The 23038-nt window shown below is 34.0% G+C and overlaps 2 protein-coding genes across 4 annotated transcripts in view; one reads left to right on the top strand and one right to left on the bottom strand.

The window, feature by feature from the left end:
- Window positions 1-2833: 2833 nt before the first annotated feature.
- LOC136414327 (IWS1-like protein) lies at window positions 2834-6294 on the bottom strand. Its single transcript, XM_066398269.1, has 9 exons — window positions 6136-6294; window positions 4607-5765; window positions 4298-4546; window positions 4076-4229; window positions 3807-4019; window positions 3585-3747; window positions 3406-3529; window positions 3233-3344; window positions 2834-3175 (listed from the first exon to the last, which is right to left on the bottom strand). The coding sequence occupies exons 1-9, from the start codon at window positions 6158-6160 to the stop codon at window positions 3053-3055; spliced, it is 2322 nt and encodes a 773-aa protein (XP_066254366.1). The 5' UTR covers window positions 6161-6294; the 3' UTR covers window positions 2834-3052.
- A 3895-nt stretch (window positions 6295-10189) lies between these two features.
- shaker (Potassium voltage-gated channel protein Shaker) overlaps window positions 10190-23038 on the top strand; it is a 69697-nt gene continuing 56848 nt past the window's right edge. Inside the window, exons 1-3 of one of the 3 annotated variants that reach the window (XM_066398290.1) lie at window positions 10190-10452; window positions 10663-11129; window positions 11309-11556. In XM_066398290.1, coding sequence (XP_066254387.1) covers window positions 11423-11556 — 134 coding nt within the window. In that variant the 5' untranslated portion in view covers window positions 10190-10452; window positions 10663-11129; window positions 11309-11422. Of the gene's footprint in view, window positions 11130-11308; window positions 11557-23038 lie in introns of all 3 variants that reach the window. The other 2 variants (XM_066398291.1, XM_066398288.1) reach the window with 2 other exon arrangements.

The following is a 23038-nucleotide window of genomic DNA, read 5'->3' as shown; positions in this document are numbered from 1 at the left end:
AATAAGCTAGTCTTTAATTTTGAACATCTATAATTAACTCTTTGGAAAAACGCACTTCCTCGGGGAGGCCTATCCAAAGGGAGTGTGTTGGACAGGACCTCCCCAGTTTGTAGGACTGCTAGAAAGCATCACAAGCTCTCTTACTTGGCAGATTAGTGGCGAGATGGAGGGAGAGTCTTTTTCTGAATGAAAATTTTCTTTTTCTCCTACGGGGCATTGGATCCCATGGATAAAGTGGAGATCGATGTTTCTTTGTTGCAGAATGCCTCCGGAAGGTATGCACTGTTAAATATAGCATCCCCCGAATATGAACCACCCTATTTGGGGGAGAATTTTCATTACGCCTTTTGGATTACTAGATAACAAACCACCAGTGTTGATGCTTTTCGCAACATCGCCCAATACTATTTCAAATTGAAATCGCACAATTGGGACTTTTGCAATAAGTTAATGCTAAATAAATGTGAAAATGTTAAATAAGTTTCGTCAATATTAGTTATTCATCTAAATACACATACGTTTTAGAAACAGTGTAATAAATTAGTAGATAGCGGCCACTACTACGCTACTTTGTGCTTGCGTTTGTGTTTTAGTATAAAATAATTTTGCAAAACGTGAAAACCAGTTTTCTGAGAGGACGTAATAAAAAATATTAAAACCTATAAATGTGATTAATTGGAAAACACAAAAAAATTATAAAAGCAAATTGATTTATTTTACTTTAATATTGATTATTGAAAAATAATTGATTTTAAATGATGTTTTATAAAACAAATTTATGTTTCCCTTTGTCTTTGCCTGCATTCCCACCTTTGCTGCCTTTGTTCTTTGCTTTACTCCGGCATTATCCCTTCCGGCATCTGGAAGAACACTTTGAGTTTTCATCTAAAATGAAAAATATATTTTTTTTGGAATTCGCTGAAAAGCCAATTTAGACTTACTAAATAATCTCAAAAAGTATTGAAAACCCATTTAAACTAATTCATTTATGTCCCGGATTCGCGACTCTCTGACCTTCCGGATATTTAACCCGCAGAAAACCTTTTATCCTATTCACATTAACATCAACAACTATTATATTATAAGAAACTTCCTTTGTTATTCAGACATTTTTGTTGCGTTGCTTTAATTACCGCCGTCATGTTATCGTAGATATGCAAATAACAATTGTTCTTCCTTTATCTATAGAGCTTTCTATAATCGGCTATTTCTACCATGAAAAAGTAAGTTAATGGGTCATTAATTGCCAACCATTTTTTTTTTTTTTTGGTATGGGCTTGGGCAAAGGAGGTCTTTCGGGCGCCTGTACTTACAATTCCAAGTTGTTTTTTTTGTTACGCTTTCGTTCTTCTTTCCAATTCTTGGATGAAATAATTTAAATTATTTCTTTTAAACATTACTCTCAGATAACAGACTTCAGAATAAAAGTTTTATTATTGGGATCAGAAAACTCGGTGATCTGAATACTATCGAAAGTTGTGTATACTGGAAAATTGACAGCCATATTGTTGTTGCTATCATTTGCAGGGGCGTTTTTTCTCATTTTGATAGAGAACGGGGTAGTAAGGGTAGTTTTTGAACCCGTTGAAAAAGCCTATAAAATTCATCACATCAAAATACAAAGTAAAATGTAGGTTAATGAATGGGTGCAGTAGTACTAGAATTCTTAGTAAAATGTATCGCTAAACAATATTTATGTCCGCTAATAATTGGACTTAATCGTTTTTTATTGCGAAGGCTCCAAATTGAATAGCTGCTTATTATTGCCGATTAGACTAGACCAACAAATTACGAGTTGTCTCGACACTCAGCATCACAAATATACCTGCCGCTGGAATTGTTGTCCTACAGAAACCAGAACCTCTCCGCAGGTACAATAATCCGTAGCTTTGAGATTCACCTACTCCGCCTTCCCTTTATCCTTGTGTTTCCTTATAGTCAAAGAATTTTCACTTATTTTTTCCCTGATTTCCTGGTAGTTGCAGTCAAGAGGCGCCCATGCGAAACAAGCAGGCCAGTGTCACGGTGAAGCCGTATTCGTTGCAGGACATCAGCATTTTTGGCGCCACTAAGCTGCAATAAGGATCTTGATGTCTAGTTAAATGATATATATTAATAATATCCTCTTCCGCTACGATAAGTACTGGGATAGTCGTCTATTTCTCCATTTGAAGTTCAAATTTTTCGGGAACAATAGCGGTTTTTCTCTGTTCTTTCCAGAGCTCGGCAGGCGCCACTGTTATGTAGCAATGACAATAGCGAAATATTTGACGAAACTAGAAACAATAGGAACTCTCCTAATGTCGAAAATATGCGTTTTTAATACCATCAAATATGAGACGGACTTTTGATACGCCACTATTTTTATGAGTTTTATTAATTTTACTCAGACATTGCAGATTATCAGCTATAAGTAGTAATGCTTTGTTCCATTCAAACGGTTACTAAATTTTAAGTCAGCATGGTATCAAAAAATAACTATCTTCCTTTTTAGAGGGTTTTTTCTACTCTAAACTTACCGATTGCCACTTTATTTGTAGACCAATAACATAAATATAGATTGTATAGGCAATAGATGACTTCTCTATGATGGCTGAAGACGCAAATGAGAGTAAAGCACATCAAGGTATTTTTAGGTCAACATCATGTTACATTTTAACCTTTTTTGTTTTCTATAAGTTGGTAATATTTAAATATATCAATCTTGGGATACCTACTTTTGATCGTGTCATCACGAATAAAAAAACCTAAGAAATATTTGAATTGAAATTTATTTTACTATATGAATAGATATTATATTTTTATAATTATCAATAAATGTAAAGAAATGTGTAACCTTAAGTTTTACACAGGGTGTTTCACTGAAAATTTTCTAGATTTTGAACACAATTATTATATAATGTACCAAAGGTATTTTTAAAGAGTCACCTTATATATTGGAATTTTTAAATTCTAACATATACATACAGCAAATTGAAGTATTGCAAAAGCTATAAACAGCAATCTTAATTTATCTGCAAACACTGTTTAAAAACAGAACAGTTAACGCCTTTTATAGAGCCATATTCCTGCCCTCGATAGATATTTCCACAGCCCTCCTATTTTGCTTCAGTCTCTTGCCATCCAGGAAGTTTTTGTAGTGCTTCTCAAATCGGTTCAATCCTTTTTTTGTTTGCTGCATAAAGAAACATGAATAAAACGGTTCATTATAAATGAAAATAGCCGGACTTACCCTGCTAATATCCACCTCAGAGGTCCATTTTGGCCTTACTAGGTAATCTTTGCTTGAGGGAACTGGCACTCTAGCACGAGCAACCCAACCTTTATCGCCAGGTCTCAAAGGTCTTAATTAAAAAGAGAGGTTATTAAACAAGTACACAACAATTTAATGTGGGAATAACTTACTTTCCATCGGCCTTCAAGGCTTTAGTTAGTTCCCTTTGTTCCTTTTCTGTTTGTTCTTCACTTCTACGTCTCTTAGTGCCCATTTGTTCGATATCCCGCTGAAGACGTTCTTCTTTACTTAAAGCTAAAGATAATTTATTATAAAAACAATTGTAGTAAAACTTCAAAAACCTCTTCACCTTTGAAGTCTGTAGACAAGTTGAAGATGGGCCTAGCCCACTCGCTGATAAGTCTTCCAGCTTTCTCTTTGTTTTCCTTGGTTTCTTTAGGGTGCTTGTAAAGATACATTACAGCCTTGCCAATACCAGAGTGTTTCAGAGTTTGCTGATCCACTGGTGGGAACTGAGGCAATCCAATAAAATATTTTAGAAATTGCTAAAATAACAAGAAAATAAACTTACATCTGAGAGCAATTTTAAGATGCTCTCCCTAACTTGTAGGGAAGGCATAGATCTGTCTGGCATGGGGGCCAACCAATCAGTAAGCACGTTCAAAACATTGTGCTCAATAAAGGCCAATTGTAAATCATGTTTTTTCAGTTGAGACATTACTTTGCCCAACATTGCAATCTTTTTGGTCGCAGGTTTATGTTCCTGGTTCAATCTACGGTCATCCTAAATAAAATATATGGATTATTTAAGGCGTTTTTATATAGATATTTTCATTATACTTCTGCAGCATATTTCATGTCTGCAAGTAGCTGTGCTATGATATCGTCATTGTCATTTATTATATCTATGTCCTTTCGTTTCCTTCTCTTGTTTTGCTCTTCTTTCTTTCTTTGAAGCATAAGATCGAAATCAGACATACCTTCGCTGCTTTGCCTATATTTTCATATTAATTAAAAATACATAATAATTAAAATATTATTTAATTATCTTCTACTACTTACGCATTGGGAGTAATGCCTTCATCTGAATCATAATCATCCTCAGCAGGAGCTGCTGGGGCTTCAGCTTGCTGCTCCTCTGAAACTTGTTGCCCAGAAGGCCCTGCCTGCTCCTCCTCATTGTCACTATCCTCAATTTTTTGAACCTTAGATTTAGGTCCTGACTCGTCTGGGTCAGAATCTGAATCCAAAAGTCTTTTTCGAGAGGCTGTGTCTTTATTGTCAGACTTTGATCCTGACCTAGATCGAGATCTACATTCAAATATGAGTGAATAATTATTCAATTTTTTTCAAAAATTATACAAAATTTACCGGGATTTTCTGGATCCAGAGAATGATCTGGATCTAACCGAACCAGATCGAGATCTGGACCGTGATTTTACTGAGCCAGACCTGCTTCTAGAGTGTGATGCGCTTCTAGGTGATCCACTACGAGATCTTGATCTCGATTTACGGCTTTCCGACCCACTTCGTGACCGACTTCTAGAACCTGATTTTCGGCTGGCTGCTGACACACTGCGGGAACGACTTCTGGATCGTGATCTCCTGCTTGAAACACTTCTTGAGTGCGATCTACTTTTCGATTTACTTCTAGATCTTGATGCCCTACTGGCGACACTTTTGGGAGATTCACTTCTGGACCGTGATCTAGACTTTCTGCTGCCAACACTTTTTGCTGATGCACTCCTTGAACGTGATCTACTTTTTGATTTGCTTCTGGATCTTGATTTCCTACTAGTCACACTTTTAGGAGAACCACTTCTGGAGCGGGACCTAGACTTCCTGCTGGCAGTACTTTTTGCTGATCTGCTTCTAGAGCGTGATCTAGTTTTTGATTTGCTTTTGGACCTTGATTTTCTACTGGTGACACTTTTAGGGGAACCACTTCTAGAGCATGATCTACTTTTGTTTGATATACTGCGAGATCTCGACTTTCTATTGCTTTTTGCAGAATCACTGTGTGATCGAGATCTGGGGCTTTTCGGTGATTTTGATTTCCTACTATGAGGGCTTTTAGAATGACTCCTAGATCTTGATCTTGATTTTTTACTGCGATTACTAGCACTGCTTCTTGCCGATCCACTTCGTGATCTAGAGTTACAAGCTGATCCACTATGAGATCTTGATCTGGACGTCTTACTATGACTGTTTTTTTTGCTGGCAACACTTCCAGATCTAGAGTTTTTGTTTTTCTCACTTGCTATGCTCTCAGCTGACCTACTGCGAGATCTAGACCTTGATTTGTGGCTGTGTTTGCTTGCTACACTAGTGGCAGAAGCACTTCTTGATCTAGATCTATTGCTGGCTGGGCTGTGGGCTGATTGGCTTCTCGATCGTGAACGATGGCTAGCATTGCTGTTAGATCTACTTCTGGAGTGACGTTGACGAAGGGCTGTAACTAAATACATTTGCTCTGATGGGGAAGATTTGGAGTGTGATGGTGATTTGGACTCATTTAAGTCCAATCCTTCTGAAATTCCAAAAATATTTAATGATGGGGTTATAAATAAGTGATGACAGAAGTTGGGTTTGAATTCAATATAAACATATGAGTGTATCCAAAGATGCCACTCAGTGGTGATTTGGCTATTTTGTTATGAGGGCAGATATTGAAATTCATTTTATTTTAAACAGGATTTGTAAATAGATTTGTCGAGGCATTTTGGGTGGCTGCCATCTCAAATTGAAGGATCATAAGCCTCTAAATTGTTATCGTATTCTTACTCAAACTTAAGGGCTATTAATATAAATTCTAGATAAGGGACAATATAAAAATGTTTTCTATATAGTTAAATGGTCAATTTCATTATTAAATATTAAAAATTCTCTTGTGTATTAACCTGTTTCAACTTCCATTACTTCCATAGTTTTTCACTTTTCTTAAGCGATTACACAACACTTTATATCCCGTAAATATACGTAATACTTTTATGTTAAAGGTTTTTTTATGTAAAATTGTAATTTAAAACGATTTAATTTTGAGAAACTAACTAAAGAAATATTAAAATAGTCTAAACCAAGATCATATCCTTCAAGGAAGACAGAACTCAATTGACAGTACAATCCAGTGCCAATCTATAGTCACACGTCAGTCGGCCATCAACCACCAATCATAACAACGCATAACGAAGAGAACACATCTGTTTTTAGCATTACCTCTCTCGCGATTAATCGTAACAGTTTTCTGTAACGACATCTTTCATCCGCTTGTAGATGGCACCATAGCCTCCGCGGCAAATTTAATATTTTAATAGTTTTCAAATACAACAATATCCCTTTGTATTGCAGTACAATACCGGGGTGTATTGATTTAACTTCGGTCTCAATTTATTGGTATAACTTGTAAATCACGATACCGAAGGCCTAAAGCTACGCAAATGCACACTCCGACATTCGAAAGTGTAGCAATTAATTATCTGCATCATGGAACTGGAAAATTTTAATGCAAAACATGCGATTTCGGTGTTTTTGTCTAATATTAATTGCGTGTTGCAGGTCGAAGTCATGGAAATTAAGCAGGCCTGCTTCGATTGTGCAACTCTGTAGGAATTGTTTTCATTTGCCATTTGCATTTTCAGACAAGTTTCTCTTTGAAATTTAAGTTTTGGGCTATTCAAACTTCTGTGATTTTGTTGAAGAATTTTAACTATCTAAACTAAATAAATTTTGTTGTAAAGAGCAACATTATTTTTAAATAAAATTGGGTTTAAAGTTCGTTTTAGATTATCCAATTTCTTTTATAAATTATTGATCATAGGAATTTGTCAAAAACATTGAAGAACATTGTATAATGAGTTTTAGATAGAACTTATGTATCTGTGGTTTCATAGAACCAACTCAAATTTGCAAAACACTAATTTGTCTATCTACCTACTCATTTTGATACTGTGGCTGAAAATGGAGTGCAAATATTTTCTTCAGTAACTTCTTAGGTTAAATTAAGCTGATTCTTCATTTAAACATGCTGTCGCAAGCGCTTCGTTATTCAGATACAGAACTTAGAGTTGCAAATTTATTTCAAATTCTGTTTCAGAACTGAAGCAGTTTTTTAATTGATATTTTAAATTGAAGTTTTATTATATATACACACTAGTATTTAAAATATGCACAATAAGGTTTTAATAATCTTTGTTAATTTTCTGGGGTTAGTCCTCCCTTTTTTAACCTAAAGTTTTTTGGTCCACTAGCCGCTCAATTCTTGAAACTTGAATTACTCGTTCAATGTAGAATAGTTTATGTTTCGCACATGTCATTAAATCAGAAAAACCCTTGAATTATGATAAAAAAGTAGACACATACAACTTTGGCAAGAAAATGGGAATACCTATTGACTATGAAATGTAATGTGTAACATCATTGTCAATCACTGTTTCTTCGGCGATTAATATTAAAATCTCAGCCGCGCCTATCTTGTTCTATGGACTAACTGTAGTCACTATAATAAAAATAAAACTCTACATTTCATACTCATTGCGCGTTTCTTCGAGTTTTATCACGATTTTCTGTGCAATTTTTTTATATCTTCTGACTTTTTTTCACTTTCCTCTTCTCGTCTTGTCAAAATATTTAAATCTATATAGTTCTAGTCCTCATGACCCTCTGTGATAATAGACAAATTCATATGGATAAATACAAGTAACAAATGGAGATAGATATATAGATTCCACCTTTGAACATCTAGCCATATTATCATAGAACTAACATGCCATAAATAATTGAAATATTAATTGCTGTGCCTGGAAATGAGGATCAATCTTGATTATTCGAGCATCAAAGACATTCTTTGATAGGACCCACTAAACCCTTTAGTGTTTGAGATGTGGGTTCTTTTTTGTGTATCTGTTTAATATATATCTTAGACTATTGTGCGTTTGTAAATATAAGATAAAACTCGTCTATACTATCCTAGAAAAACTATGATGTCTTCTATAACATCAAGGTTTATATTTCTTACCAGGTAAATCAATCAATCTTTCAATTATGTTGAGAACCTTTGTTTCAAACTATAATATTGATGATGTAGCGCAAACATACGATATTAAGTACTAAGTTAAGTTTATTAAGTATTAATCTATAAAATACTCAACAAAGAGTGCACTTCACCATCGGTATGATTGCTTTCAAACTATATCTCACTCTCGTAGAAACTTATCTCAGGTTAGCCAGCTCTAAAGTATTTTGAATCTGTAGTAAACCAAAAACCCAGAGTTGACATAGTAATCTAGTTAATTCTAGAAATATTTAAAAAAAAGCCTGATATGGTTAGTAAACTTTAGGACCCGATAGTTAAGAACACTCGAGTACGTACATACATATACTTAAATACATAAACACTTTTAAAACTAATTTTATAAATCCAGTAGAACCGAGAGTAGAAGTTGTGTAATTCAACCCAAGATCAATAGGCAATCTGTGTCAATCAATTAGGCCAAATGCAAAAGAAAAAGCATTAAAAATGTTTCAAAATGTTCTCGTTTCGTAATATTTTTTCATACAGACTTTGAGCTGCAATCTCGGAAACTCGTGGAGTAATTACAATAAAAAAATAATAGATTAATCGTCTACATAAATTTTAGAACAGAGGCACTTTAAATCTCGGAAATATCAGCGACTTTATCGATTTTAAAGTCCTTAGGTCAGATCGGTCTAATTTAATGGTATCGCAACCGCCGGATATCTGTTACTCTTCTATCATGCTTTGAACACATACGTTGTTAAGCGAATTTAAAATATCAATTTTTTTCAATTCTTTTCATCAATTTCAATTTAATACATTTTTCATTATTCAAAAAATGGAATATTAAATTTGAATAATTTGGCTATTCAGATTATTACCAAAAAATAGCAAACTTTCTAGAATTTCGATAACTTCGAGGTCATCCCTAGCTTAATCTTGACATTCTTAAAATTGATCAGTAACTTTTTAAACTCCCTAAAAAAATTTAACATTTTTAGATGTATCTTTGTTAGGATAGACACATCTTTGGAAATTTGAGGGGACTTTTGGGATTTTTAAATTATTTATCTATTTTTCTGGGTATTTATGAATTCCCTAGAGGTAATTACTTATTTAGTAACTTATTTAAATTTGGAAATTTCCACAATTTAACAAAATTACAACATAGAAAAAAGTCTGTGAAATCATAAATTGAATTATATCCACGTTCTATCCCTTTCAGTTTCTGAACGCTCCTGAATTTTTATACTTAAATATTATTGGATCAATAGATAACTCAAATTTTAGAAACTAAGGAACAAGAAAATTAACGAGTTCGGAGACTAAAATTATTATTTGAATAATTCACATACGATTCATAGTCTCAGTAAAAAGTGAGAGACAGGACGACATGGTTGCGTGCAATTCTGGATCGCAATGCCGGAGCCAGACTTCCAGGCAACGAAAACAATGCAGAAGCGCTGCCGCATCTTCTAAATTATTGTTTGGGGAAACGAGGGTTGGGAACCCCCCGTTCGTCCATGGGACTGCGTCAAGATCTAATCCTTTTATTTTATTTACGACAAAGCATATCAAAAACTATAGCCAGTTTTGAAACTGCGACGACTCAAAACCAGTCCCATTCTAACTTTTCATTAATCGTGTGTTTTTGGACGATAAAATTAGACAGAGCCATAAGGTTTATGTTCCTCAACCAAGGCTGAAATTACGCGGGGATGCTTTATCATTTCATAAAGTTCACCAGTAAGGTGATGCGGGTGTCTTGACGTAAGTCCTAAATTTACGAGGAGTTTTAATTGAAATTCTGCCTCCTTTATAACCTGAAATTTATTGCATTTAATATTATAGAAAATTGTTAAATGGGTACAGTTTTATTAGATATACTTTTCTTTTCTTATTTACTTTTCAATTGGCAAGTACAATTTTACTTAAAAAGTCCAGAGGGAAAATTTCGACTTGTCAACACTGCCCTTTGGCCCCGACGCCGCATTGGTCGACGCAGACGCCTTGCCGCCACCGGTGGCAGTGTCCCGACGCTCGAGTCCAGTCGCATCGCCGACACGACGTCCGCCGCAAGCCGCGCCGCGACGCCAACGTCCCTGGACACCTGTTGGCGGAAACGCAACTGCGATATGAACGAGCGAGAGGTCGCTTACGGGACGGCTCGTGAGTGCGATAGAGATGGAACGAGATTTATTCGGTAGGAAAGAAGCATTCTGCCAACAGGGTTGTGGTATCACAAGAAAGTGAACTCTTTTTTTGAGGGAGACAATTGTTTGTCTTAATTATTTATTGCCATATTACGAGGATTTATCCTTTTTGTTTATTTTTAATTTCATTAAGTTTCTCAGCTTTCTTGTGATACAACCTTGTTTATTTGGCTGGTGATTTGACGAGATTTGAACCGTAGAGTGCGTAAAGGAGACGTCAATAATGCCAAAACCGTTTAAAAAACAGTCAAAAAAAAGAAGAAACTAAATTGACAGTTGAGAATAAGGCTGAGAAATAGTGAGAATTTTACCCAATTTCCGGAGTAAAAACATCGCTCTTTTTTTATAGTTTTAAAGGCCAATATTCGCAATAAATAAATAACATGAAATTCGCGTTAGCACATTTTTGCTCAAGTTAATAATCAATCTGCAAACGTTTTGCATTTAAAAGTAGTATTATATGTATTATAAACGTGTGAGGAAAATCGATTCCTCCTCTCTTTAGGGTTAATTAAATCGGAATAAAACGGCCCGGTATAGTGTGTATTTATATCGCTCCTTGGAAAAGTGTACAATAATTCCGGAATTCTTCCAATTTAGAAAAAGTAGTGCTAGCGACGATTGGATCTTCAAAATTTTACGTAATTTACGTAAATTTAAACGAAAGGTGAGTCAAGAACAACTTTACACAAGTTGCCGTCAATAGTGACAAACAAGAAAATTTACTATTAGCTTTTTTGCCAACACACCACATTCTAGCCATAAATTTCACTTTACATTCCTTCACTCGGCCAACATTACTTTTTAACGCTTATCAGATTTTCAAATAGAAATATGAATTTTCAGGGCACAAATGCGGAAAAACTCGTCTATGGTACCAAAACGAATTTAGTGGAAACCCGAGCTATTTCGGGCCTATTTTTTGCGACGTAGGGGAGTGCGGGGTAATGAGCTGCAACCATGACGATGTGGCAGAGTGGGATGGGGAGCCACGGGGGGAAAAACAACGCGTGGCTCAAACTAATGGGGATTATGCACAAAGAGCGGCGACATCACGATTCTGGACCTGGGAGTACCGATAGAGCCCTTAGCCAGTAAGTAGCAAAATTCATATAACAAAAGATTTTTCGACAAAAATGCCAGCATTCCTGTTATTTGCTAAATCATACGAAATCTGAAAACAACAATGAGAGGTGAAGCAATTGGCAAAGGTTAAAAATGAGAGGTTCGTTGGCGGAAATATCATCTGTAAATTAAAGAAATATCCTGAAATTTCATATATATAAAAATGTATGGAAATGCAAAAAAAAGCAACTATGCGATATGTTCAAGAAACGAATGAATATGATAAAAGATATGAGTGATTTTTTGGTATATACATATGTATATATTATTTTATGCAGAACTAGGTACAGTCATTACGAATTGTGTAAGCAAAAAAAACTCGTTTTCAACAAAACCTAATGAAAAATCGGAAAGTGTGGCAACCCTGTTCTTATGCTGAAAAGACACCACGTCATCTATTCATCACTAATTTGAACGCACGGAACTATTAAAAAAAGACTGACGTGATGTTGCCATTTCCTGAACTAAGGGAAATTCTTGATTATTTGTTTTATCTATAGTTTTTATTTATTGTTAAGTAAAGGCTTTGGTCTTTGCCGATATGCTTATATGATATATATTCATTTGAAGTATGATACCAAATCGTAGTAAAAATATTTTCAAAATTTATTCCATATGGGTATCGCCAAGAATGAGAAATTGTGTCATCGCTGTAGGCAGTTATATCTTTTTAAGTGGGCCGGGAGTTTTTCGAATTGGTTTTAAATTAAGAAAACTTGGAGAACGGAACGAGGTTCAGGTGTTGGGCCTCGCCAGATGACGGATTTGATTGCCTTGCCTATTCCAGGATTTAGGACTTATTAGGTCAATGGCGTAGCCGGAAATTTTTCGCCGTTTCAGGAAAAAATTCCCAATCGACGACATGGAAGCTATTTGAGGAACTCCGATATCGACTTTCGGTGTCGGGTGTTAGGGGGGCAATTTGCGTAGTCCCGGGTGCACAAAGGCGGCACGTACTACATTCACAGCTACTGCACCATTAAGGTCTGTTTTTGCATAGCGCTCAGTTATTAAGCAACGAGCCGGAATAGATCGAAATGGCTGATTTTAGTGCCTGATTTAGTTGTATGTATTAGCTTTGGGAATGCCACAGTATTATCTTATTTGAAATCAGCAGAAGAATGTTTCATTGACGCAGCACTCTTATCGGGTTTAGTGGTAGTAAGTCTAATGGGATAAGCAACCTAAATCGAATATCGGGTTTTGGAGATCGAGAAATTCAGAAAGTGTGCTAGATTTTCTAGATTTTTCTGTAAGATGTTATGTTCTTTTTCCTCTTTTATCCTTGTCTAATGTTATTGTGCAGTTTGTTCTCAAATCTATTCTTGATTATAAATTATCCAAATTGTCAGATTGTGCCAAGTCGGAAGCGCAAAATTAATTATACATTTCTTTAGCACTGTTTTTTTGTTTTGAAGACACATGACAAATCGCTAGCGTAGATGTCATTTGATGAGTAAAAGGAGGTGTTACTAGATTTTAATTTTGTTTGCTATTTTTTCTATTGCAAAATAAGTGATAATATATCAGTGTTCCTACATTTAAAAGAAAGCATAGAAAATCACTTGCTCATTTAATCAGTGTCGCGAAAGTGGCTTAAAACTCGCACGCGTCTAGTTGCCAAGTTTTTATGCGGTTTTCCAGGATTACAAATAGAAGTTCGCGGAAATACTAGAAATTATTGCAACTTAAGAGAAGTTTCACTATTTTTGAACACATCAGACTTAACGTTCGAAGCGTTCAAAACTCTCCCTCGAATTTTCTGGGAGAAATTAAATCTATAGCTGTTTATACGAGTGCATTTTTCATTATTTAAATTCTTGTCCGGGATTTCATGTAGTGAATGATGAAAAATCCACCAAATATCAAAAGATGATCGTCTACTGTGTCGTCTACCAAATTGGAGATCTTAAATTGTCTTCGATTCGGCGCTGTTTCGATATCAGTTTTGTCCAGATCCATCTTGGACCCTTCTCAATGACTGAGCTGAGTCATATGACGTATCATAGGGGAGTTCCCAGATGAATGTGAATCCAAATTTTTCCAATCCCAAACCCAACTCAACTTTCTCCTTTAGGGTGAGCCCCAACGTCGCTATCCTGTTGAAATCTACAAGAACACATCAATTCTATTTACACTAATAGCAGTGTATGCAAAACAAATAACGTGAATAATATTAATAATGCACACACGAGGAACATTTATGACAGAATCAACGTAGGTGTTGCCAAATTTTGTTTTTCTTTAATAATTTTGTATTGAATTCTTATAATTGAAAACGTCTTCATTTGTGATAATCTTCTGTGATTTAACGGATTCAAATGGATGATATCTGATTGGAGTTTTTTTAATTTAGATTGTCCTGATAAATTGACCACAATATACGTATCATAGATATTCGTGCATTATTTAAAAAACAAAAATATCTTGAAACTCATTTTGCTATACAAAGACCAACCAATTTTGACAGGTTCAATTTGAAAATTTGCAACCGGAAAGCTAGTTAATCGTTTCTTCTGATATTTCATATAGGGCTAAGTAGGGTAGAATCATATAAACAGACCATTATATCCATGTTTTTGAATCATTTAAGGTTTTAACTTTTTTCTCTTTTAAACTTCTGAGATTTGCCATAATGCATTTTTTAGACTTCAAAGATTCAAAAAAAAATGATCCAAAGTTGGTTAGATACTTATATTTATTTATTTAACGTGTCTGCATATAAATTTCATAATGTGGAGCTTTCCTGACCGAAGGTATTAAGGGGATTTGAATAAAGCAGGGTTTAATGAGGGTGTTGGATTTTCAAAGGGTTTAATTTTTCATATCCATTTAATTACTTCATAATATACATCTAAAACGTTAAATAAAGCATATTTATCTTTAAAGAGTTAACCTAGAGCAAACAGACTTTGCATCCATTAAACAGGACGATCCATATTAGGCTTATCACCATTGGTTACAGTGCTCCAAGGACTTTAAATGAGCAGCTTCCTCATATCTGGATCGATATAAGTAAACATTTCCTCAAGCCCGAACTATCTTAAGCCAATATAGTGACATCTAACACTATTAAGAGCGAGATTTCAGTGATGATATTATATTTTAACTTTAGAGACCTAAGAATATCCTGGAAATTTCCCACCATACCGTGCAGGTTTGAAAATATATCCAGGTAAAAATAATGTTTTTAAAACTATTCATAATACGATAATTTATGGAGCAATCAAAGTTTAAGACGCTCGTTAAACGCACTCCTTTGAAGTTTGCGTTTTCCTAACGTTTGTGGTTTATTAACGCTAAATGCGAAAGCTGGATGATCCCCCCTCCTCCCCTCAACATGTAAAGAGAGATTCATCATCGGAATATGTTCCCTGTTGTCTACTTTGCCAAAGCACTAGAAAGCCGTCCGCTCGTAAATCAGAGATGACCGGGGCATATATGTTCGTGTCCGAGGGCAGTTTGTGGAAAATTTCAATTTTACCCAACTTTATGGAATTCGTTGAGGTTTTTAGGTAGTCGTTTAACGAACAATAAGTTTGCCTCGGATTTCGTTAAGCAGCGATAAATTTATTTAAAAAAGTCTGCAAATATGAGAGCTCAGTGGTATTTGTCTGGAAGACCGACAAGAGTAGGAATTTTTCTTTTATGTTAAAAGAAATAAAAAGGAATTTTCAATAAATCTGGAAAGGTTGACAATTGAAAATCATTTGTTCTGGATACGTTAAAAAACCAAATTTAGGGAAGAATAGCCATTCCAGATCTTCTAGCATCTACTTTCTGAGCTTTAAGAGGAAGGAAAAATATTTTTTTTAAACTATAAAAATAAAAACATGAAAAGATACTTTTAGATGAGAAGACGTGAGTGAAAATTTCTAATAAAATTAAAAAATTAGGCAATTTAGAATAGCTTGGATTTGTTTTAAAAATATTAGAATACCAAACTGAAAGTTTATTGTCGGAAAGTATATGTTAAACCATTTCAGATATCCCAGAATCCACGTTTTAAACCGAACTTCATGAAAAGTGAACAAACAGGACAGTGAACAAATAGGAACAAATAAAAAATACTATAAAAGTACAAGTATAGAAAGAAACTTCTAATAAACTTGAAAAAGTATATAATTCAGAATCGCCGCTCTTGGTTTTGGAAATACTAGAAAACCAATCTGAAAACTTAATTTAGGAATGTATCAATTAAGTATTTATGATACTTTGGAATCCACTTTCCGAGCTCTCTAAGCTGAATTTCAAAATTTCTTAAAACATGAAAAAAATTCTAATAAAACTGAAAACATTTGGAATCGTAAGATTTACTCTGGAAACTCTAAAAAATAAACCTAACTGAAAATTTATTATCGTTAAGTGTACGTTAAGCCATACTCCAGATGTCTCAGTTGACAAAAAGAAGACCTAAAAATAATATTGATCGAATGTGTGAGACTCAGTCGTGTGGACAGGTTCTTGTGTACAGGGTGTCTCACTAAGATGTTCGCGGAGGATAACTCAATAACTATTAAGCTTAGAGAAAAAGTGTAAAGACAAAACAGACTTTATTTTTTCAACACTACAAACTAAAAATATTTTCGTTTATACAGGGTTCAGCATAAAGCTTGTGCAATATGAAACTTCTTTATTTCAAATGGAATACTATATATATTTTTGCACTTTTAGATTCCAGGCATTAAACTGATCAAATAACTATTAGATTTCCCTACACCTAAACCTAACCGTTATTGAGAAATTTTGGTTTAAAAGAAAAAAATTGCCAAAACACCATTCCATTAAAATGTAAAATTCTTAGCTGTTATCAAAGCTTAGGATTTATGGCTTTATGAAACTTTGTCGACATGTTAACCAGACATAATAGGTTAGGTTGACAGGAAAAGTTTTTATAAATATTATACAAATAAGGTGCCCAAAAAAAAATGTCGCATTTGAAAAATTTGAAAGCAGAAAAGTCGATTATTTTAAATGAGACACCCTGTATATTTTTACATATCTGGATCCTAAATTTAATTCTGAATCGATTTCTATTAGGGATCCCTATGCCTAAAATTAACGGTTTTGCCATAATTTGCGATTTTTTGATTATTGGCTAATAATATTCCGAAATATCTTAGTTGCCTTGGAAAAATATGGCTGCTTCTATAAATGACATTTTATATTATTTAACAAACGACTATCTCAGTTTAAGCAAACAAATATTGATTTGTCATTTCTTTAACTTTTGGTTAATTAGTTGATTTTTTTTAGCTTAATAAGTTGATTAGTAATTATTTATTGATTTAAAAAAATGAATTTTTCTAAAAATGAATTAATACAAATGGTCTATGCGCTTGGAACTAGTGACGGAAATTGTTTATTAGCAAATAAGATATGTCGGCAAAAATTTCCAAACATCGAACGATCACTACCTCATGTTTCAACTTTTAAGAAGCTCAAAGAACGATTTGAGAGAACGGGAAATGTTAATTACATGAAGAATAACCAGAGGAAGAAAAACGTTTCAAATAAAGAAAACGAATTTTTAGTTCTTCAAAATTTAATTGAGAACCCTCATAATTCTTGCCGACGCCTGGAGTTAGAAACTGGTATTTCCAAGTCTACCATAAATAGGATAGCAAAAAAATTTAAGTTTCATTCATACCATATTCAGTTATTTCAAGAGCTTAATAATAATGATTTTGTTAATCGATTAAATTTTTGTAATTGGGCCATAGAAGAGAATCAGCGTAATCCAAACTTCTTTAATACGGTTTTGTTTACCGACGAAGCAACTTTTCACAGCAATGGATTTGTAAATAAATATAATTTTCATTATTATAATAATGAAAATCCACATTTTTTTTACCCCTGAATCATCAACATCGGTGGACATTGAACGTATGGGCTGGGATTTTTGGAACTAAAATAATAGGTCCCTATTTCTTCGAAAATTCTATTAATGGAGATACATTTTTACGATTTTTGCAAAATGGTTTTGAGGAGTCTTTAGAAGAACTACCATTAGAAACAATTAGACTCATGTGGCTGCAATTAGATGGGGCTCCGCCACACTTTAGTCATTCAGTAAGAGAATATTTAAATACCATTTTTGAAAATAAATGGATAGGAAGGGGAGGACCTATTAATTGGCCAGCTAGAGCGCCTGACCTAACTAAATTGGATTTCTTTTTATGGGGATATGTAAAAGAAGAAGTGTATAAAACTGTTTCTACAACAAAAGAAGATATGAAAAATAGGATTAGAACTATAATCCAGACGATTGATGTGTAAACTTTAAAAAATGGTACATGATTCATTTTTAAAAAGAATTCGTATTTGCTCACAACAAAATGGTGGACATATAGAACATTTGTTAAAATATACTTAATATATTAATTTTGTTATTTTTTTAACTTTAATTTTTGTTAGCGCGGGGAACGAGCCATATTTTTCCAAGGCAACTAAGATATTTTGGAATATTATTAGCCAATAATAAAAAAAAATGCAAATTATGGCAAAACCGTTAATTTTAGGCATAGGGATCCCTAATAGAAATCGATTCAGAATTAAATTTAGGATCCAGACATGTAAAAATATACAGGGTGTCTCATTTAAAATAATCGTATAAAATTTTCTGCTTTCAAAGTTCTTCAAATGCGACATTTTTTTTGGGCACTTTATATGTATAATATTTATAAAAACTTTTCCTGTCAACCTAATCTATTATGTCTGGTTAACATGTCGACAAAGTTTCATAAAGCCATAAATCCTAAGCTTTGATAACAGCTAAGAATTTTACATTTTAATGGAATGGTGTTTTGGCAATTTTTTTCTTTTAAATCAAAATATCTTAATAACGGTTAGGTTTAGGTGTAGGGAAATCTAATAGTTATTTGATCAGTTTAATGCCTGGAATCTAAAAGTGCAAAAATATACATAGTGTTCCATTTGAAATAAAGAAGTTTCATATTGCCCAAGCTTTATGCTGAACCCTGTATAAACGAAAATATTTTTAGTTTGTAGTGTTGAAAAAATAAAGTCTGTTTTGTCTTTACACTTTTTCTCTAAGCTTAATAGTTATTGAGTTATCCTCCGCGAACATCTTAGTGGGACACCCTGTATTCACCTGTAACCTGATTTATGACTTTATCTCTATCTTTCAAATTCTTCCTTGATGGAAAGCATGTTTAAACGAAGTTTCTCAATTTAACTACGGAATAAATTAAGATCCCTCCAATTTCTAAATTACCATTTTAAACGTGCAACTCTTCCTTTTCTGTTCCGAATACATTAAACCTTTAAGGCCAAAGCACAATAACAATTGCGCGACCTAACGAGACCTAGACGTCATTTTCATACAAATGATACGCAAACAATTAAAAACACTTATTGTATACCCAACTTTAGCTTCTATTACAACAAGGGCGTAATTTTTAAAACGTCCTTTTTATCTTTTTACGAACGAAACCGCCCTTTATTCCGAAGGGGATAAAGGGCTCGAGACTTAAGGCTTTAATAGGTTTTACAAGATTGCAGTTGAAAAATGAGCTCGGAATGTCGAGGCGTAAGAAACCCTCCACACGCGGGTTTAGCTTGAGAGAGGAAAATAAATGTAGAGGAAACATTGTTTTTTTTTGTATTGGATGGGTCTGTGCAAAATGCCTTTTGTGCATGTGCATTTTATCAGGAAATTAATTATACTAAGAACAAAAAGCAATTAAATTAAAGAAATATTTTCTCTATTATCTGGTAAAGGCGCTGCTTGGAAATCCAGAATATTGTAATGCGTTCCAGCTATGCATTCTCAGCTCCGGTCAACGCAATCTAAATTAGTTTTTAACTCAAGAATTTACAGGGTTACTTAAAATTACACCTATCGGTTTTACTATTAGAGATAGGAAAAAATGTTTAATGCAGAACTTAATAATATCACCAGTATTGCACTGCTGAGGTTTGAATCATGTTTAACAAACTCGAAAAATTAAGAGAAACTATAGCTTTTAAAAAATCATTAGGGATTATTACTATCTTTCATAAACAGAAAAGCATTTTGTATAAAAACTCAGAATATTAGGAAAATAATGCTTAAAATAGGATAATCCTAAAAAGTGTTTTTGAATAGGACTAAAATTAAAATTTGTTAATTTTGTTTATTTTTGAAAAACTATAATATTTACTATCAAAAAATTTTATATACTGTAAAACTAGTAGATATTCTTAGTAGAATACACTGAAAGTTAAAAAACAGTAATATCATTTGTTTCGGAGTTATAAATCGATGTTGCATCTTAGTTGAGACGCTTTGGCATAGCACATATCGAGTATATTTGAAACGATATCCAGGGGCTTGATTCTGTACGCTGTGCAGTCGAATGCAGTCCGTGATATGATGTCACAATGGTCAATCAAAACAGTGTCGCCAAGGAAAGACACGTTATTTTGACGCCATTCCTGAGGAGCGTTTTACTTTGTAGAATTGAAAATTTGGCATCAGGGAGCAGATTCTTGAATGTGGAGAGTAGGGCATTGTCAGTAAATAACGTCAAAATGACGCATATTGTTGAGATTGTACATCGCAGGATTGTCATAATACCTGCGTAATTTATACATCGTTCCCGGGCGACGTTCCACCGCCTTGATTACACAATCTGGTCACGGATGCATTGCAGGAGCCCCCAAATTCTTTTATTATACTCTATTGTCTAAAACATTGCTAATAATGCTCTCCTCTTTTGCCGCAGCCCCTATTAATCACGCCCAATCAACCCTAAAAATGCGTTAAAAATAAATCGCCCTATATTACCCTTCGACATCAGCAGTCACATTTCCTACTTCAACGACACCTCCCTTAAATTGCTGTCGTCAATTTTTAGTACGGCAAAACGGGATCTATTTCCGCAATTAAAAAGGGCGATGGAGAGCGCCCATCGGGCCCCCAAATATCTGCACGCGGGCAGCAACAGACAGACAGTCTGCCCTAATGCAGCGTTGGCACCGCGCCAGCCCTTTTCATCTCCCCCGCATTGCTTTTACTGTTACCCCCCTTTAGACGCCCCTTGACGTCACACCTGGCTTGTTTTATTTTCGGGTCTTTTTATGCCCTGTTGTTCGTCTATTAAGCCTTCGAAGATGATTTATTTCTGGAAAAGAAGCTGTTGCTGAAAGGCTGGGACACATATGGTCATCAAGGTGGCAAAAACTTAAGGGACATAGCTTTCGAGTATAACCAGCTTGAAGTAATAATTCATGAAGTGTTTTCTGCATCAATTCTATGAATGGGCTAATTCATAACCAATTTCAAAAATGCATTTAACAGTAACCATCCGAACAAGAGTGAGATTAATGAGTTTTGTTGGACGGCAACAATAGTAAATTCCCCGAGAGCTGTGTATAAGTGAGGTATATACATAAAACAACTTTCGCCAATTTCCATAGTGGCACAGAACAAAACCAGACTTCCTAGCAGGGCATTGTTCCCCAGCACGGATTTCCTAGACGGCGGCCATAATCCGACATTAAAGAGGAAGGTGTAAATCAAAATGGAAAGCCTGGCTTTTGCCTTTTCTCAGACGAATCGGAGAAAAGATTATCTGAATTTCTTGGTAATTGCCATATAGATAAATCCATTTTTGTCCATCAGGTGATTCTCCAGAGTCCGAAAGCAAAATCTGCATTATCGACCTCATACACGATACCTTTAACACACATCACATCTGGTCGCATTATGTCTTTATGCAAAGTTCTGCCGCATTATGTATACATGAATCGAAGACAGAAAAAGTGTTTAAAGTTAACTCTTATCTGGATTTCATTCAGTGCGCAAACAAGCAGTGGGAGATTCATGAATATTCAATTTCGTCGTAACAACCTGAAGTTACATGAAGAATTTATTTTGAAATGTAAGTTCCGGTTGCTTCTGCTGGAATTTCTATAAGGATGGTGAAGTTCAGAGGGTCGTTTAGGCATTGCGAGACTTCATTTGTGTACTGCAAATAAAATGGGATAAATAAAAGTGCTCAATCTTTAAGCGTTGGTCAAAAAGAAAACTCGCGAATAAACTTTAATTGAGTTGAGTTAAAGGAATAAGTATGATAAAATTGCTTTTAATGTAACAGTTAGGAAATGCATAGTTTTATGTAACGAGTGGGATTCTATAGGATCAGCAAAGCAGAATCCCGCGACATTACACGAGTTATATACAAAATATTTCTTAATAATTTTCATATATTGTAAATTATAAAGAAGAAAGAAGAGACAATAGCAAATACCGAAGAAATATTAGATAAGTTTTTGGAAATATGATAACTCTATCGTTTTATATAATGCTAAAAAGTATCTGAAAGTTTCCGTGTATAAATTGATTGTTATATATATTTTTAGTATTATCATACAGGGTGTTTCAGATTAAATCCTCAATATTAGGATCTTGAAAACGATCAGTTTTATATCGATTTAAAATTTTTCCATCTTCATTAATATTTTTATAAATTTTTTATAAGAACATATATACATACATACATTTAAAAAATTGATTTTCCCCCTCTTGAGTAGAACTATTTTTGAAAATGTACTGAGAGTTGATAATTTTTGTTTTCCGAAAAGAAAACACAACGTTAGTTTTTATTTTTATTTTTTGGAATTTTGACTTTTTTCATCTTGAATTGAAAGCTCAGAATTTCCTATATTTAGAGGAAATGTTGTCGGTAAGGCAATAAGTCTTCGTTGGTGCTTTTTGGGTTCTGAAGAGAAAACAGAATTTGCATTTTTGTTTTAAATTTTGAGAATTTTTTTATTTTTGCAACCTAAATTAATGCCTCTGAATAATCTTATATTTGAAGGTATCGCCGAAATAGGACATGCGACTGCTTTCGGAGGATAATCTGTGAAGTATTTTATTATTTTTAATGCGCTTTTCGGGCTGACTTCAGGTGATTATAACGGACTGCGACTACTGAAAATTTAATAATTAAAATTTAATAAATTTTTTTCTTAAAAAGTATTTGGGGACTGGTTTAGTTCATGTGGCGCGTTATTTCCTAAATTTGAATCCTAAGATTTGAAAGGGAGCAATTCGAAATGGAATGTTGTTAAAAAGACATTTTATTCGAACACTAAATGCTTTCATTCAAATTTGAGCAATATGTACTTGGCCCAGACTTCTTACATTTGAAATAAGACAACTTCATAATATTCAATTGACGTCAATAAATGCAATAAATTATGCGTTGTCAAAATAATGCACATTTCGGTCATTCGATTACCATTTGGTCATTCGAATTTGAGGAAAACTTCCACACAGAATTTTCAAAATAATGAGTAAATATGAAATTGTAGAAATTTAAAATAGTTGAAACTAACTTTATTCTCATCTTGTAAATGTCCAGAGTTTTTGGTCAAATCACAAAAAGCAATTAAAATAAAAATAATTTTGAAAATTTATAGTAACTTTTCACTTTTAGTAAC

The sequence above is a fragment of the Euwallacea similis genome, chromosome 17 (assembly GCF_039881205.1).
Source record: "Euwallacea similis isolate ESF13 chromosome 17, ESF131.1, whole genome shotgun sequence".
Lineage (NCBI taxonomy): Eukaryota > Metazoa > Arthropoda > Insecta > Coleoptera > Curculionidae > Euwallacea > Euwallacea similis.
Note: the sequence above shows the minus strand (reverse complement) of the source record. Positions and strands in the feature narration are given on the sequence as shown.